The sequence below is a fragment of the Periophthalmus magnuspinnatus genome, chromosome 10, assembly GCF_009829125.3.
Source record: "Periophthalmus magnuspinnatus isolate fPerMag1 chromosome 10, fPerMag1.2.pri, whole genome shotgun sequence".
Classification (NCBI taxonomy): domain Eukaryota; kingdom Metazoa; phylum Chordata; class Actinopteri; order Gobiiformes; family Gobiidae; genus Periophthalmus; species Periophthalmus magnuspinnatus.
The window spans coordinates 36,463,671-36,479,812 of record NC_047135.1 but is presented as its reverse complement, the minus strand read 5'-3'; the positions used below and the strand labels follow the sequence as shown (position 1 = coordinate 36,479,812).

The following is a 16,142-nucleotide window of genomic DNA, read 5'->3' as shown; positions in this document are numbered from 1 at the left end:
ACACACACACACACAGACGCACACAGACGCACACAGACATTTTATATTTATAATTATCTCATGTTTATGGTGAAATTCAGAACATGCAAAAACAAACATAAGTGCTCAGTTTTGTTACTTAAGTAAAAGTAAAAATATCACGCAGAAAAATCTACTTCAGTAAAAGTATTTAAGTCCCTGTTTAAAATGTACTTTAAGAGTACAAAGTAAAAGTATTTCACACATGTGCTGAGATTCAACATGATTCATATTTTGGTTCAACAGAAAAAACATGAATCAGTTTTTTCATTTTTCTTTGTTTATTTTTTTACTTGAACTTGAAAACTTTAGTCCGAGTTTAAGAACATGATAAAAATAACCCCTCAGATAAAAGTACTTTAGTAGTGTGTGTGTGTGTGTGGGGGTGTGTGTGTGAGGGGGTGTGTGTGTGTGAGTGTGTGAGTGCATGAGTGTGTATGTGTGTGTCAGACACACACTTGCCTTGTGTGCGTCAGTTTTAAATTGACTTTAGTAATGTTGTAATAATATACTGTAACTGTGGACATCCAGAACAGCTGGTCAGAGCAGACGCTCCAGAGCCCCGCCCCCTCTGCCCCTCTGCCCCCCTGTGCCCCGCCCCTCTGACAGGTGGCGGCCTCTAGTGGACAGTCTTAAATCATCTCATCTCTGCTGTTTGTGTTTTAGTTTCATTAAATCCTCATCAGAGACGACGTCGTGTTTTTAGACTCACGTGAACTCAGCAGAAACACGACGACCTAAATACAACCACGAATAAATACAGACGTCAGATATATCAGAGATATGAACCAAGATGTATGGAGTTATGTAGTATTTATATATATATATAAATATTAATATTGTTGATGAATAAACCTGTGGATCTTTTATGAAAGGCCTGTTTCTGTGTTAAAGTGTGTGATGTTATGTCACACTTGTGTGTGTGATGTTATGTCACACTTGTGTGTGTGACACGGCCGTGATCATCTCTGAGTCTGGGGTTAAACTCAGACAGTTAAAGTCTCACTGGGACTGTCCAGTCCCCAGAGGCGGCTGAGTCCTGGCTCAGTCCCATTTGGATCCGCAATTTGCCCGGGTCCCTGGTCCCGGGTCCCTGGTCTGTTCAGGTCCCGTTCAGGTCCAGTTCAGGTCCAGTTCAGGTCCTCTTTAGGTCCTGTTTGGGCCCGAGTCCCGGGTGGGTCCTGCCTGGCAGAGCGCTCCCTCCTGACGGGAAATGCCTGCTCTAATTACACCCAGGTGGAGCTCTTCAAATCCGTCTGAGCTTTTGTGAGTTTGTTTGTCTGTGACTTTTTACGTCTTTCTCTTTGTCATTGTGGAAACAGCTGTAATTATCCACAGGGACATCTGGTGGTGAAAGTGAGACACGAGTTAAACACAGGAATCGATTCAATATTTGAAGTTTGATCATGAAACAAAGACGTGAGACTTAAAGGACCTGGGCCTTTTCATGAGTCTCATCGAGTTTAGACACAGACTCGTGTGTGTGCTGGACACTCAAAGCATTTAATCCTCCCTCAACCAGGAAGTAGCTCTGTTAGCATGCTAGTGACAGTTAAACTCTGCTCTGGTCTCGTCTCGGTGAATAATTAGGATTATGCTCGTGTTGGGAATGAGGAATAAGTTTGGAGCGAGTGAAGTCGTTTAGATGTTCACATTTTCACAAATCTCGGGGTCATTCTTGACAACGCTTTTAAATTTGACAAACAAATTGACAGCGTGGTCAGAGCTTTTTTCAGCTACATCTTTTAACAAAAGTTAAGCCATTTTTAAACCGCAATGACCTTGAGAAAACGATTCATGCTTTTATCAGCTCTAGAATAGATTATTGTAATTCACTTTATGTTGGTGTCTCTCAGTCGTCCCTGAGTCGCCTCCAACTTGTGCAAAATGCTGCAGCACGATTTTTAACCAACACATCCAGACGCCAACACATCACCCCAGTCCTTTATTCACTCCATTGGCTTCCTGTTTCTTTTAGAGTTGATTTTAAAATTTTACTTTTTGTTTTTAAAGTTCTTAATGGCCTCGCCCCGCCCCACCTGGATGAACTGTTGGTCCGAAATTCAAACCGGGCCTTGAGGTCATCGAATCAACTCCTTTTGGAAGTTCCGAAAACTAAATACAAACACTGGGGTGATCTTCTCTGTGGTTTGGCCCAAACTTTGGAACAAACTGCCCCCTGATGTGCACCATTACTGACTTTGGTCTTTTTAAATCCAGGCTCAAAACATATTTATTCAGACTGGCCTTCAACACCTAGTAATGTTGTGACACATTATCATTATTTATATTTTGTTGTATTAATGTATTTTATTCTATTTTATTCTCCTATTTTACTGTTTTAGTATGATTTTAACTTGTTTTAATTTGATTTTACTGGGAAGCACTTTGGTCACTTTGAGTGTTGTAAAGTGCTCTATAAATAAATGTTGATTGATTGATTTTGAATCAGGTACAGGAGCTTTAACATTTGGCTGCATCTTAAAGACGTCGTTCCAAATGTGTGTGTGCGTGTGTATGTGTGGTGTGTGGGTGGGGGTGGGTGTGTGTGTGTGTAGGGGTGTGGGTGTGTGGGGGGGGTTGTGTGCGTGTGTGCGTGTGTGTGTGTGTGGGTGTGTGTGTGTGGGTGTGTGTGTAGGAGATTAATCATAACGTCTGGTAGCTCACAGAGACGATCGTGTTTCGGCCGTTGAAAGTTTAAATCTTCGATGCTTTTGGAGCAGTTCTGTTTGTTCCGTGCAGATGGAGGACGCTGCAGTTTATGTTTGTCTAACAAAGGCCAGAGCTCTGCACCGGGAGGGCACCTGAGTCAAACCAGCGCCTGCAGCGGTCAGCGGTCTGCAGCGGTCTGCAGCGAGGCTTCGGTGTAAACTCCAGGGTGAAGTAAAGCAGACACAGAGTGCGCTCGGATTGTGTAACCGTGATCGCAGTTTTGAGCCATTATGGTCGTCACATTGATCACAAACATGTTCTTCTGTTTAAATGTTTTACTTTGGCTTTTTCAACCAATCAGCTGCTGTGACGATAAACCGCACAGAACCAGGGGACTGCGGCACAGATTTACACCAGATGCCCTTCCTTTTGTAACTCGCCACAAAAAGTCTTTGGAGAAGCCGACGGACGAGGGTCGAGTTCAGAAAAACAAAATGAACTGAGATAAAAATGAACTGATATTTATGCAAAGAAAGACCAAGAAAGACCAGACTGTGATTTACACGAAGAGTGGACAAATACACAACAAAACAAACACAAAACAAATACAGAACAAAACAAACAAACACAAAACAAACAAACAAACACAAAACAAACACAAACGAACACAAAACAAACAAACAAACACAAACACAAAACAAACACAAAACAAACACAAACGAACACAAAACAAACAAACAAACACAAACACAAAACAAACACAAAACAAACACAAACGAACACAAAACAAACAAACACAAAACAAATACAGAACAAACACAAAACAAACAAACAAACACAAAACAAACAAACACAAAACAAATACAGAACAAAACAAACAAACACAAACGAACACAAAACAAACACAAAACAAACAAACAAACACAAAACAAACACAAAACAAACACAAAACAAATACAGAACAAACACAAACGAACACAAAACGAACACAAAACAAATACAAAACAAACACAAACAAACACAGAACAAACACAAAACAAACAAACAAACACAAAACAAACAAACACAAAACAAATACAGAACAAAACAAACAAACACAAAACAAACACAAAACAAACACAAAACAAACACAAAACAAACACAAAACAAATACAGAACAAACAAACAAACACAAACAAACACAAAACACAAACAAACACAAACAAACAAACAAACACAAAACAAACAAACAAACACAAAAAACACAAACGAACACAAACAAACACAAAACAAACAAAAAACACAAAACAAACAAACAAACACAAACAAACACAAATAAACAAACACAAAACAAACACAAACAAACACACACACTGCACAGGTTCATTTAAACAGTAAAAACAGCTCATAAATGTCATAAATGTCATAAATGTCATAAATGTCATAAATGTTCATCACTTTATTAAAACGCTGCTGTGGCTCTGATCCTTCAAATGAGTTACTTTTTTGAGAAGCTTCACACTTTACACATCAATTAAATGTTTTTTTTTAGAAATGAAATCATATTTTTAGTTTTCTTTGCATCAAGAGCTTTAAGGGAAATCTGGTTTTCATTAAATGTTTGAGGATTTGTCTTAAATTACAACTAATCAATTCAAGGCCAGTTTATTTGAACAGAACAATTTGTACAAAGTCACTGACTGTGTTTTACAGAATAAGGACATTAAAATCACACAAAACAAAACATAAATAATCATCATAAACATCAACATTAAAGGAGAAAAGTGCAGAATAAACCCCTGAGTCACAGCAGAGAAACAGAACAGTCTGGATTTAAACATCGTCAAAGTCGAGGCCTGAGTCACATCCACAGGAAGAGAGAAGGTTTAAAGTGAACAAAACTCAAACACTGACTCACCAGGTTTAGTCCTGGTTTAGACCTGGTTTAGTCCTGGTTCAGTCCCGGTTTAGTCCTGGTTTAGTCCTGGTTTAGTCCTGGTTCAGTCCCGGTTTAGTCCTGGTTTAGTCCTGGTTTAGTCCTGGTTCAGTCCTGGTTTAGTCCAGGTTTAGTCCTGGTTTAGTCCTGGTTTAGTCCTGGTTCAGTCCTGGTTCAGTCCTGGTTTAGTCCTGGTTTAGTCCTGGTTTATTCCTGGTTTAGTCCTGGTTTAGTCCTGGTTTAGTCCTGGTTCAGTCCTGGTTTAGTCTCAGACTCATATTCATAAATATAGTAAAAAGCAGTGGGCCTAAACTGGAGCCTTGTGGTGCCCCTGGACAGTTCTCACTGTGACGCTGCTTTTTCTTGCGTTCAGTTTGTTCTCGTCTGAAGAAAGAGGAGATCACTGACATGTTTAATATCAGGACTTTTGTTTTTTATGGCTCTGGGGTCACTTTGTCTGAGCTTTGAACTTCTGGGACAAATGTGTTTGATGATTTCATTTTTGTTTAAATCCAGACACTAGTTTCACACACATGACCTGGCACACGCAGAAACACGTTAAACTAAATCTAATCTTTGATCAAACATAATAAACGGCAGACGTCCAGCGCGTTGACGTCTTATTGTTGTCGTCAGGTCGGTTTCCGTGGTTTCCAAAGTCTTAAAATTAAATCATTAAAGAATCAAAGTGGCGGCTGATCCTTTTCTCTGGACGTTGCATCACTTTCTCGTTCTGATTCCAAAAATCTCAAATCCTCACAAACAAATATGTCGGACAGCTGAGCCCGAGCGTCCGGCGGCGTGGAGTCTGCGTGCGGTGTCTCGTCCTCAGGTGGTCCTCACGTGTCTCTGCGGCGTGACGTTAATCAGACTTTTACGTTCAGCGTCAGGGAGAATAATAATATGATAAACAGTTTTAACGAAGGGCTGGTGTGTTTCCCTCGTTTAACCTCGTCACTTCTTCCTTTCATCAATCACACGCGGCGCTTTGAGTTTCACTAAATTAGCCTCCTCTGTCAAACAGTCCGCCCCCCGCCGCGGTCTCGTTCATCCGGAGCCCGCCGCCGCTCTGTGTACAGCAGCGCCGGGCTGTGACAGACGGAGGACCTCAGGACGCAAAAACAAACGCTCCGCCATTGTTCACGCGGCCGCAGATTAAAGCCAGGCCCGACTCTGCGTCTCGACTATTTGAAGTCGTTTTCCGGACAAACACAGAATCTCAAACTCTTTCCTCGTTTCTAAGCAGTGGGTTGTGTTTTCCGTACATCACATATTTGAGCGTCGTTAAACTTGGAGGTTTTTCCTCTAAACACGAGTCGAGCTGCGGCAAACTCGTGTTTCATTTTCAAACTCATTTGATCTGACGCGGCGGATTAATCTGAAGATTTAAAACAAAGACACAGAGAAACTGTAGTTCTGCTCTGCATTTGACCCAGGAGCCGCTCAGGAGCCGCTCGGGAGCCGCTCGGGAGCCGCTCGGGAGCCGCTCGGGAGCCGCTCAGGAGCCGCTCTCAGGGTGTTTTTTGTTGATGTGACAGACGCTGAGGACCAAACCCCAGACCTCCTCACTCTGAGGCCCCAGATATTATTCCAACTCCAACAAATGAGCACTGTCATTGTGTCCTTGGGCAAGACACTTCACCCACCTCACCCCAGTGTCTGTGTGTGTGTGTGTGTGATGTGTGTGTGAGCTCGTACAGGAGGCTGTGAGGAGCCGTCTGTGGGACTCGTCTGTGGGACTCGTCTGTGGGACTCGTCTGTGGGACTCGTCTGTGGGACTCGTCTGTGGGACTCGTCTGTGGGACTCGTTGTTAGGACTCGTTTGTGGGACTCGTCTGTGGGAGCCGTCTGCTCTGGGTGCAGACTCAGTGGTTTCTCGCTGCCTCCTCAACAATTACACTGGAATCGCTTCATTACACGTCTGTGCCCCAGGACCAGAGATTAGACATAATTAACAAAGCACAGACACACACAGACACACACACACAGACACAGACACACACACACAGACACAGACACACACACAGATGCACACACACATAGACAGACGCACACACAGATATACACACAAATGCCCCTGCACAGGGAAAACACACACACTCACACACAGGAAGTACACTGGGGTTCACACACACTCAGAGGATTTTCCAAACGTGTTTAGTGCAGGAGGTGAAGGTGAGGGGGAGGAGGGAGGTGAGGGGGAGGTGAGGGGGGAGGTGCTGAGTCGGCTGCTCCTTTGTGCTGAGGACAGTGATGTAGAAAAAGTCACAAAATAATAGTTTAATAAAATAATAATAATAATAATAATAATAATAATAATAATAATGTTAATAATAATAATAATAATAATAATAATAATAATAATAATAATAATAATAATAATAATAATAAAATAATAATAATAATAATAATAATAATAATAATAGTTCATTGTTGGACAGTTTCTAAACTGTAATAAAAAGTGAGAGAAAAGGTGCAGTGTGTAACTTTTCTGGTAGAAGATCCAACGTGTTCAGTGTCTGTGTGCACTGGTGTGTGTGTGTGTGTGTGGGGGGGGGGGGGGGGGGGGGGTTGTGTGTAAATATGTTGGGGTGTGTTTGTGTGTGTTTGTGTGTGTGGTTCTTGTAAAGCTTTGACCATTTAAATTATACAGAGTAAAGTCAAACTGAACGTGTTTGTGTTGATTCTGTTTCAGACTCTGATCTTCTGTTTCATTTGTTTTTCACGTCTGTTTCATTTTGAATTTGAGCCAAGATTTAAGAGCAGAAAATTGTACAGATTTGATTGGGATGAAGACGAAAGAACAAAACTGATCTGGACATGGATGATTCAGACACACACTCTCACACTCTCACACACTGTTACACACTCACACACTCTCACACACTGTTACACTCTCACACACACACACTCTCACACTCTCACACTCACACACTCACCCCCTCTCACACTACACTGATTAATACAGTTTTTCTCATGCTATTTTTACTCAAATCAGAATTGTATCTGTTGTGACGCCCAAACAACACGACACAACACGACACAATGCAGGCACAGACACATCAGATCAGGCTCAGGTCCAGTACATTTCATATCTGACCTTTGACCCTGTGTACTTCCATTAAAACATTAGCGCTGACCTCTGACCTCGTGTATTTAAGTCCTCGTGTTATCTCTGTGCTGTTGTTTGAATCATTGCGGGATAGAGACAGGAAGAGCACGAGGAGATTTAGAGTTTAGTCTGTGCTCGGCCTTAACCCCAGTGTGTTCAGCCACGAGTCTCACACACACAGACACACACACCCCCACACACACACCCCGACACACACACCCCGACACACACACGCACACACACTTTTTATAACGCACTTCTTTCCCCAAGGTCGCTCGTGTTTGTTCGCCGCAGGTTTGATTGACAGCGTTGCTAAGCGCCGCTCCCTGTTAAACCATTGATGTGGTGGGCGGGCCTGGCTCCTGATTGGCTCTTTGGTTGCTATGACGCTCGTGGCTGTAATTCCAAACATGGATCTCCTCAGGTCTAAGTCAGAGCAGCCAAACGTCTTCAGTCCTATGACTTTTACTTTGGATCATAACCTGTTCGACTGAGAGACTACGTGGACATTCTGAGGACCATAGTGGGACGATCACGTAAATGTTTCTGTGGAATATAAAGAGTTACTGGTTTGTAACGTTTAAAGAAATAAGCTCATCGTCCACTGCAGCGACAAAGAATCATGTTGAGAATCAGAATCAGACATAGTTTTATTTAGTGTGACTCCTGAGGTTCAGTGGTCAGTGTTTCTGCAGGACGCCAAATGAAAAAGCACCTGCACCAGAACATAGGTCCTCAAAGTTAGTTTTCTGAATAAGTGTTTTCTCCTGACCCTGTGTGGACCGGGCTGGACTCATGGGGCTGATAAAGAACGAGCTCAATCCTAAAGATTCACTTAAGTCCTGGTCCAAAGAGCTGCTGAGTGTGAAGTGATCCGTCCAGTCGTCCACTCGAGGGACGAAGAGCAAACTGAGGAGGAGGAGGAGGAGGGGGGGGAGGAGGAGGAGGGGGAGGAGGAAGAGGAGGAGGGGAGGGGGAGGGGGGGAGGAGGAGAAGAAGGAGGAAGAGGAGGAGGAGGAGGGGAGGGGGGGAGGAGGAGAAGGAGGAGGAGGAGGAGGAGGGGGAGAGGGAGGAGGGGGAGAGGGAGGAGGGGGAGGAGGGGGAGGAAGGGGAGGAGGAGGAGGAGGAGGAGGAGGAGGAGGAGGAGGAGGAGAGGGAGGAGGGGGAGAGGGAGGAGGGGGAGGAGGGGGAGGAAGGGGAGGAGGAGGAGGAGGAGGAGGAGGAGGAGGAGGAGGAGGAGGAGGAGGAGGAGGAGGAGGAGGAGGAGGAGGGGGAGGAGGAGGAGGAGGCTGATATCATCTTGAGCTTTTGCAGAGTTTGATCCAAAATGTGGATGTTGTTTCTTTTTCACACTAAATGTGTGTAATTCCTTTGAGACTCAGTCTCAGATGAAACTGACCGTTGAGCCGCAGATGTGAAGAAAAGACATTTGGGATGAAAACAATTATCGATAATTACTCAATAAAACAAAGAGCGTAGTTTATACAGAGTGTTGGATTTTACACAAATGAGACGTTTTGGCTCAGACGCAGAAGGAGGCGGAGCTTTGATGACGCAGGTCATTGGCTGATTGTTTCTGTTGATTTAAACTTTATGGTTCTGTCCGAGTCAGAACCAGCTCCTCTGGACATAACACAGAAACACACCAGACATCACCAAAACATCACCAAAACATCACCAAGACATCACCAAAACATCACCAAAACATCACCAGAACTCACCAAAACATCACCAAGACTCACCAGAATCATAAACCAAAAGAACCTGGAGAGACTGAAGACCCACGATGCATTTCACCATCACTGTCTGACTAAAATGTGTTTCTTCTTTAAACTTGTGATGTTCTCCGCTTCCTTCCTCTCTGTCCTCCTTCTCTCCTCCTTCTCTTTTCTCCTCTTTTCTTCTCTTTTCTCCTCTTTTCTTCTCTTTTCTCCTCTTTTCTTCCCTCTCTCAGACTCTGCTCATTTAATTCCGATTTCATTTTTCCACAAAAGACGATTCATTGGTTTCAGGAAAATGATTCTTTCCTCATTTTAATGATGGAGAAATGATTCACTGATCTGATTCTGGTCGGGGCTGATACCGAAACATTCACTGGATCAATATCAGCTTCAAATATCGGTTCAGTCGATATCCTGACGTTTAAACTGATTCAATGAGACGTTTACAGATCGAACCTGAAAGTCTCAGAATGTTTAAACTTTTATTTACACAAAGTCGTTCTGTCGTTACTGAAACAGCTCCATAAACATCTGGATGAGTTTTGTTTCAGTTTAAACTAAATAAATGTTTAGTCTCTGGTATCGGTATCTCTTAAAGTCACAGTATCAAAATCAGTATCGGATCTGAAAAAGCAGGAGGTGCATCTTTAAAGGATCAGTGTCGCCAAAACCTTCAAATAATGAAATAATCATTAATCCTGAAGCTCATGAGTCCAGAGGAGCCGCCAGACACAGACTCACGGCTCCTCTGGACTCACGGCTCCTCTGGACTCACGGCTCCTCTGGACTCACGGCTCCTCTGGACTCACGGCTCCTCTGGACTCACGGCTCTTCTGGACTCACGGCTCTTCTGAAGCTCATGTCCAGAGGAGCCGTGAGTCTGTGTCTCTGACCTGATCTGATTTTATGTCCTGAAGATTTAACAACATTAAATAATCTGTTTGAATCTGAATAATAATAATAATAATAATAATAATAATAATAATAATAATAATAATAATAATAATAATAATAATAATAATAATCTGTTTCTCTCCTCACAGGGTCCTCTGGGTTTGGACGGAAAACCAGTGAGTAAAGATCCACAGACTTCAGCTACAGGCTCTGACTCTCACTGTGGCTCTCACAGCGACTCTCTGGCTCTCTGACTCTCACCATGGCTCTGACTCTCTTCTTCTTTTCCAGGGCCCTGCCGGGCTCACTCTGACTCTAACTCTGACTCTGACTCTCACCGTGGCTCTGACTGTGGCTCTGATTGTGACTCTGACTGTGGCTCTGACTGTGGCTCTGATTGTGACTCTGACTGTGGCTCTGACTGTGGCTCTGACTGTGACTCTCACTTTGACTCTCACCATGGCTCTGACTGTGGCTCTGACTGTGACTCTCACCGTGGCTCTGACTGTGGCTCTGACTGTGACTCTCACCGTGGCTCTGACTGTTGCTCTCACTCTGACTCTCACTTTTGCGCTGACTGTGGCTCTCTGACTCTGACTGTGGCTCTCTGACTCTGACTGTGGCTCTGACTGTGGCTCTGACTCTGACTGTGGCTCTTTTCTTTTCCAGGGCCTGCCGGGGCTGAAGGGGAGTCAGGTCAGTGGCTCCCGTCTCTTTTGTTTCTTGTATCTCTTTCTCTCGTGGCGTCTTGGCGAGTGCGGCGCAGGTGGCGGTGAATCTCGAGCGCCGTCGTATGAATCTTTTTAAGTGTCCCACGGGGAGCGCCGGGCGGGAGACGGACGGCCCACTCCCGGGAGCCATCTTGTTTTAGGCCTCAGGGGAGTCATGGCTCAGCTCCGGCTCATCCGTCACGTCTGCGTCTGGAGGAGGACGAGGTTTTTACGCCGAAGGAGCCGTTTCCTCCAGAAATAAAAAGCACAGACGAAGGAAAAACAAATCAGAACTGTTACCATGGAAATTAACAACGAACACGCCCTGTCAGACGTCTGGACACGCCCCCTCGTTCAACACACGCCCTGTCAGACGTCTGGACACGCCCCCTCGTTCAACACACGCCCTGTCAGACGTCTGGACACGCCCCCTCGTCCATGTTTTATTTGTTTATTTTTCCTGCTTCTTAAACGTCTTTACTACATTATTCCATATTTGTTGCTTCACATATTATATTAGTAAAAATAAAGAAAAAAAAAAACACAACAAACAATGAGGGGGCGTGTCCAGACTTTTCACTGGTGGTTTATGTCGTTTGAAAGGTGAAAAGTCCTCAAAATGGCGCCTATAAACAGAAAGCTGAGTGCCGTGGTACTGAGCTCTTGACTCTTAAACCATAAAACAGGAGTGAGATGTTCATCAGCCGCATGTACTGAACACAACCAGGGCCGGTCCAGACTATAAGTGAACTAGGCCGCTGCTCAGGGGCCCGAGGTCACCAGGGGGCCCCCCATATATTTACACTGAAAATAATGCAATATGTAAAACTGCTCGGGTGTTTACAGCAGCTGAAATATCCCAAATGTACGTCAGGTGCACTGAGGCCCCTGAGGGACATTTGAACGGTTCTTTTTAGATAAAAAACATTTCAGTCTTTTGGTCAAATAAATAGAAACACAATCAGATAAGTGCCGAGGTGATGAGACCAGGGTCAAAATGTCAAAATGAATCACAAACAGCTGAGCCCAGGTCCACCCACTGTCGAGGGGCCCCAGGGACAGACTGTGCTGAGGGCCCCCTGAAAGCTGGAGCGGCCCTGATTACTCTCCCCTAAAGTAAAAGACTCGACTCACCACCGACGCTAAAGGGAAGAAATAATGTTCTATCGACAGGATTCAGACTCATGAAACGTGTGTTTAATCTGAACATAAAGAATTTATTATGGATTTATATCGAGTTTCACCTCCTGATCTGAGCCCATCAGAAAAGAAGAGAACAGATCAGAACAAAATGGATCAGAACAAAACGGATCAGAACAAAATGGATCAGAACAAAACAGATCAGAACAAAACGGATCAGAACAAAACAGCTGCTCGTTTATTTCCTTGTTTATTTATTTGACAGATATTTTCCATATTTCTCGTTTTGTCGTGAGCTCAGGTCCAACTACATGATTCAGCCCCGTGTCTGTCCTGAGTCTGTCACACGGAGCAGTTTCACTTTAGTTTGATTCATTTTCACGTTGTATAAACACAGACTCCATTTAAATGTAAGAGGCTCTAATAAAACAGGGCAGGTGGCTGAACGAAACAAAACAGCGCCCTCTGTTGGAGATTTAAACTGCAAATATCAGCCCCAAATATCGGCCAAACGAGTCTCTAAAATCTGTAAAAATGAGCCTGAACTGTGTTTTTTGTCACTTTGAGTCACAGCAACTGGGACAGTAAAAATCTAAATGTTTTATGTTTGGAATCAACAAAGTGAGTTCTAGTTTTTCAAAATATCAGGAATTTACGATTAAAATAAACATGTCCAGCAGTGTCTGCGTCGCCGTGGCGACTACAGCGGCCATTTTGTGATCAGTGCTTTTGTGATTTATGTTTAAAACGGACACGTAATAGTTTATATATAATTTATAAAGTATTTCTCGCTCTCGTATGTGTTTGATAATACTTTATATAAAGTATTTCTCACTCGTATGTGTTTGATAATACTTTATATAAAGTACTTCTCGCTCGTATGTGTTTGATAATACTTTATATAAAGTACTTCTCGCTCTCGTGTGTCTGGATGATGAACGGCGTTTTATTCCAGACCTGATTCTTGTCTCCTTCTGTTTCCTCCTCAGGGACCAGCTGGGCCCAAGGGAGAAAAGGTATGACCCTGAGTGGACAGAGGAACATGTGATTTATGCTGTATGTCAGTGTTTCTCAAACTGTGGTCCATGTACGACAGGTGGTCCACAGCGGCCTCTGGTGGTAGGAGGGGCGCTCTGCAGTTTGGGGATTGGTTTATTCTCATTTAAGTCCTGGTTTAGTCCTGGTTTAATCCTGGTTTAATCCTGGTTTAATCCTGGTTTAGACCTGGTTTAGTTCTGGTAAAGTCTCTCTTTAGATCTGGTTCTTGATGATATTTTTCTGTTTTTTGGTGTGAAAAGTTTGAGAAGCTCTGACTTAGTGTAAATCTCAGGTGTCGTCTATTTGTTCACTTTAGTTTTTCTTATTTTAGCTCAAACTTTTCAACACAAGTAGAAGAACAGACGTGTGTTCATTTCCACACACACTCAGATTATCTCCACTCTCGTTCTCACGTCAGGTTCTAAACAGGTTCAAAAACCTCCCATCGCTTCAACCATAGCCAGATGTTTGAGTTTTTTCATCAGTCCAAGATGTTTGGAGCCGTCGGTCCTGGCGGCGTTCCCCGCTGCACGTGGTCATCTGGGTTCCCGATAAGAGCTCTCGTAAATCGCCTCTGTCAGAAGCAGTGGCCGCTCCGATGAAGTGCGATTGTACAGGACAGACTCGGGTTCTTTTATGTAATCGCTCGGGTCGTTTCAGAGACGACAGCGAACACGCTCTGAAGCTCGTGTCAGTGTGACGCAGGAAGATACAGAGTGATTTATGCAGTAGTCCTCGTGCGCTCGGCGAGGCACATGACCCCGCTGCTTTTCCTTCCCGTTCACATTCATTAGTTACAGTAGGAGCCGTCGCTATGGTTACACAGAAGCACTGCACATGTTCCACACTGCGGCGCTGACAACACGATTTGACTGTTTCTGTTACAGGGAGACAGAGGAGATGTGGGGCCGAGGGTAAGGACCTTTGACCTTTGACCTTTGACTCAGCAATAAGGTAAAAACAGTCGTACAGTGCAGTAGTGCAGTACAGTACAGTACTGTATACATGTATGTAGTACATCGACACCAGAGACTGTAAATACTTAAACTTAAGAACATGTTTTTAAATGTTGATTTATTCAAACATAAAGTCTCACAGTGACAGTGCGGCCTGTGCTCTGACACTCTGAGGCTTTTATTCTGTTTTAATGAAACTCCAGTGTTTTCCTGTTTCTTGTGCTGAAGCTCGGCGCGAAACATTGATTTATAAAATAAAACCAATGATGAAACGTTGGAAAAGTGGAGTAAGGTAAGTGGATCAGGACGTGACCTAAATGTGTCATCAGCTCCACAGGCTCCGCCCACGCGTCAGGTTTACACTCATGACGTCTGAGGAAAACACTGATTTATATATTTGAACTGACAAATAATGAGTCAGAAACACCAAACCTGAAACTCTGCAGCAGACAGACCATAATGAATGAAAAAGTACTTCCTTGTTATCACATCAGCGGAAAACTGCAGTACACAGCCACACAGTAAATACAGGCAGATTACAGGTTTACGGCCCGGGACATGGAACGCTCAGCACTTTTAATACTTCAAACTCCTGTTTATCCCAACGACCCGGTCTCCCTCTGAGGTTTCCCTCGGCCACAGCCTCAAACACAAACTGAGCAAATGTTTTATCAAAAATCACCAAAGACTCGTCACATCTGAGGCACCGAGCCCAGAGCCGGAGACTCATCTGCTTCACTCTGGAGTTTGGTTTTTCTGTGATATTAACGGCCCCTGAAGGAGGAGGATCCACACTGTAAAGATCAGAGCTGTTTTCCAGTGGTTTGAGTCTCCTGGTGGTGGTTTGGATTCAGCTCAATGTGAACCATGTTTCAAACGACATGTTTCTTTATAAATGAAACTACTGTCGCCCACATGAGCTCAGAGAAAAGAACAGAGTGGAACTTTAGTGAAAACCAGAGGAACGACACCAGAGATCATTGACACAGGGTTTGATTATGTGGTAAATCTCAGTCATTTCATAGGATTTTTATAGTATTTCCTACTTTTTCATCTGATAATACTTATTTTAGAGTCTGCTTCAAAAATACTTATTTGAGGCTGTAGTTTGGTACAATCCCAATGTCATTTATTTAGACAAACATCTGATTTTAATATTCACCCTGGACACACGCAGAGCCTCATGTTCTGTGCAGTACAACATACAACAGGAGCTCACGCGGCGCACGGCGCGGCCCTCGGTGCGGCGGAGGTCAGGATCAAATCAGTTGGATTCTGTTTTTGCCGGACGCTGGAGTGACCACAGACTTTTCTCTTAATAAGTGAGTCGCTCTCGTGTGAAGACGTCTGGAGCTCAAAGGCCCTGACCCGAAGAAGAGCCTCAGTGCATCTTTAAGTACATGTAGTATATGTACTTAAGTACATGTAGTATATGCACTCAAGTACATGTAGTATATGTACTTAAGTACATGTAGTATATGTACTTAAGTACATGTAGTATATGTACTCAAGTACATGTAGTATATGTACTTAAGTACATATACTACATGTACTTAAGTACATGTAGTATATGTACTTAAGTACATGTAGTATATGTACTCAAGTACATGTAGTATATGTACTTAAGTACATGTAGCAAATGTACTCAAGTACATGTAGCAAATGTACTCAAGTACATGTAGCATATGTACTCAAGTACATGTAGCAAATGTACTCAAGTACATGTAGCATATGTACTCAAGTACATGTAGCATATGTACTCAAGTACATGTAGCATATGTACTCAAGTACATGTAGCATATGTACTCAAGTACATGTAGCATATGTACTCAAGTACATGTTGCATATGTACTCAAGTACATGTTGCATATGTACTCAAGTACATGTAGCATATGTACTCAAGTACATGTTGCATATGTACTCAAGTACATGTTGCATATGTACTTAAGTACATGTAGTATATGTACTCAAGTACATGTAGTATAT

General features: G+C 43.3%; 1 protein-coding gene across 1 annotated transcript in view; it reads left to right on the top strand.

The window, feature by feature from the left end:
• The window catches only part of col23a1a (collagen type XXIII alpha 1 chain a), a 152,785-nt gene that overhangs the window by 118,440 nt on the left and 18,203 nt on the right, over positions 1-16,142 (top strand). The window contains exons 6-9 of the mRNA XM_055224789.1: positions 10,462-10,488; positions 10,982-11,008; positions 13,152-13,178; positions 14,088-14,114. Coding sequence (XP_055080764.1) covers positions 10,462-10,488; positions 10,982-11,008; positions 13,152-13,178; positions 14,088-14,114 — 108 coding nt within the window. The remainder of the gene's footprint in view (positions 1-10,461; positions 10,489-10,981; positions 11,009-13,151; positions 13,179-14,087; positions 14,115-16,142) is intronic.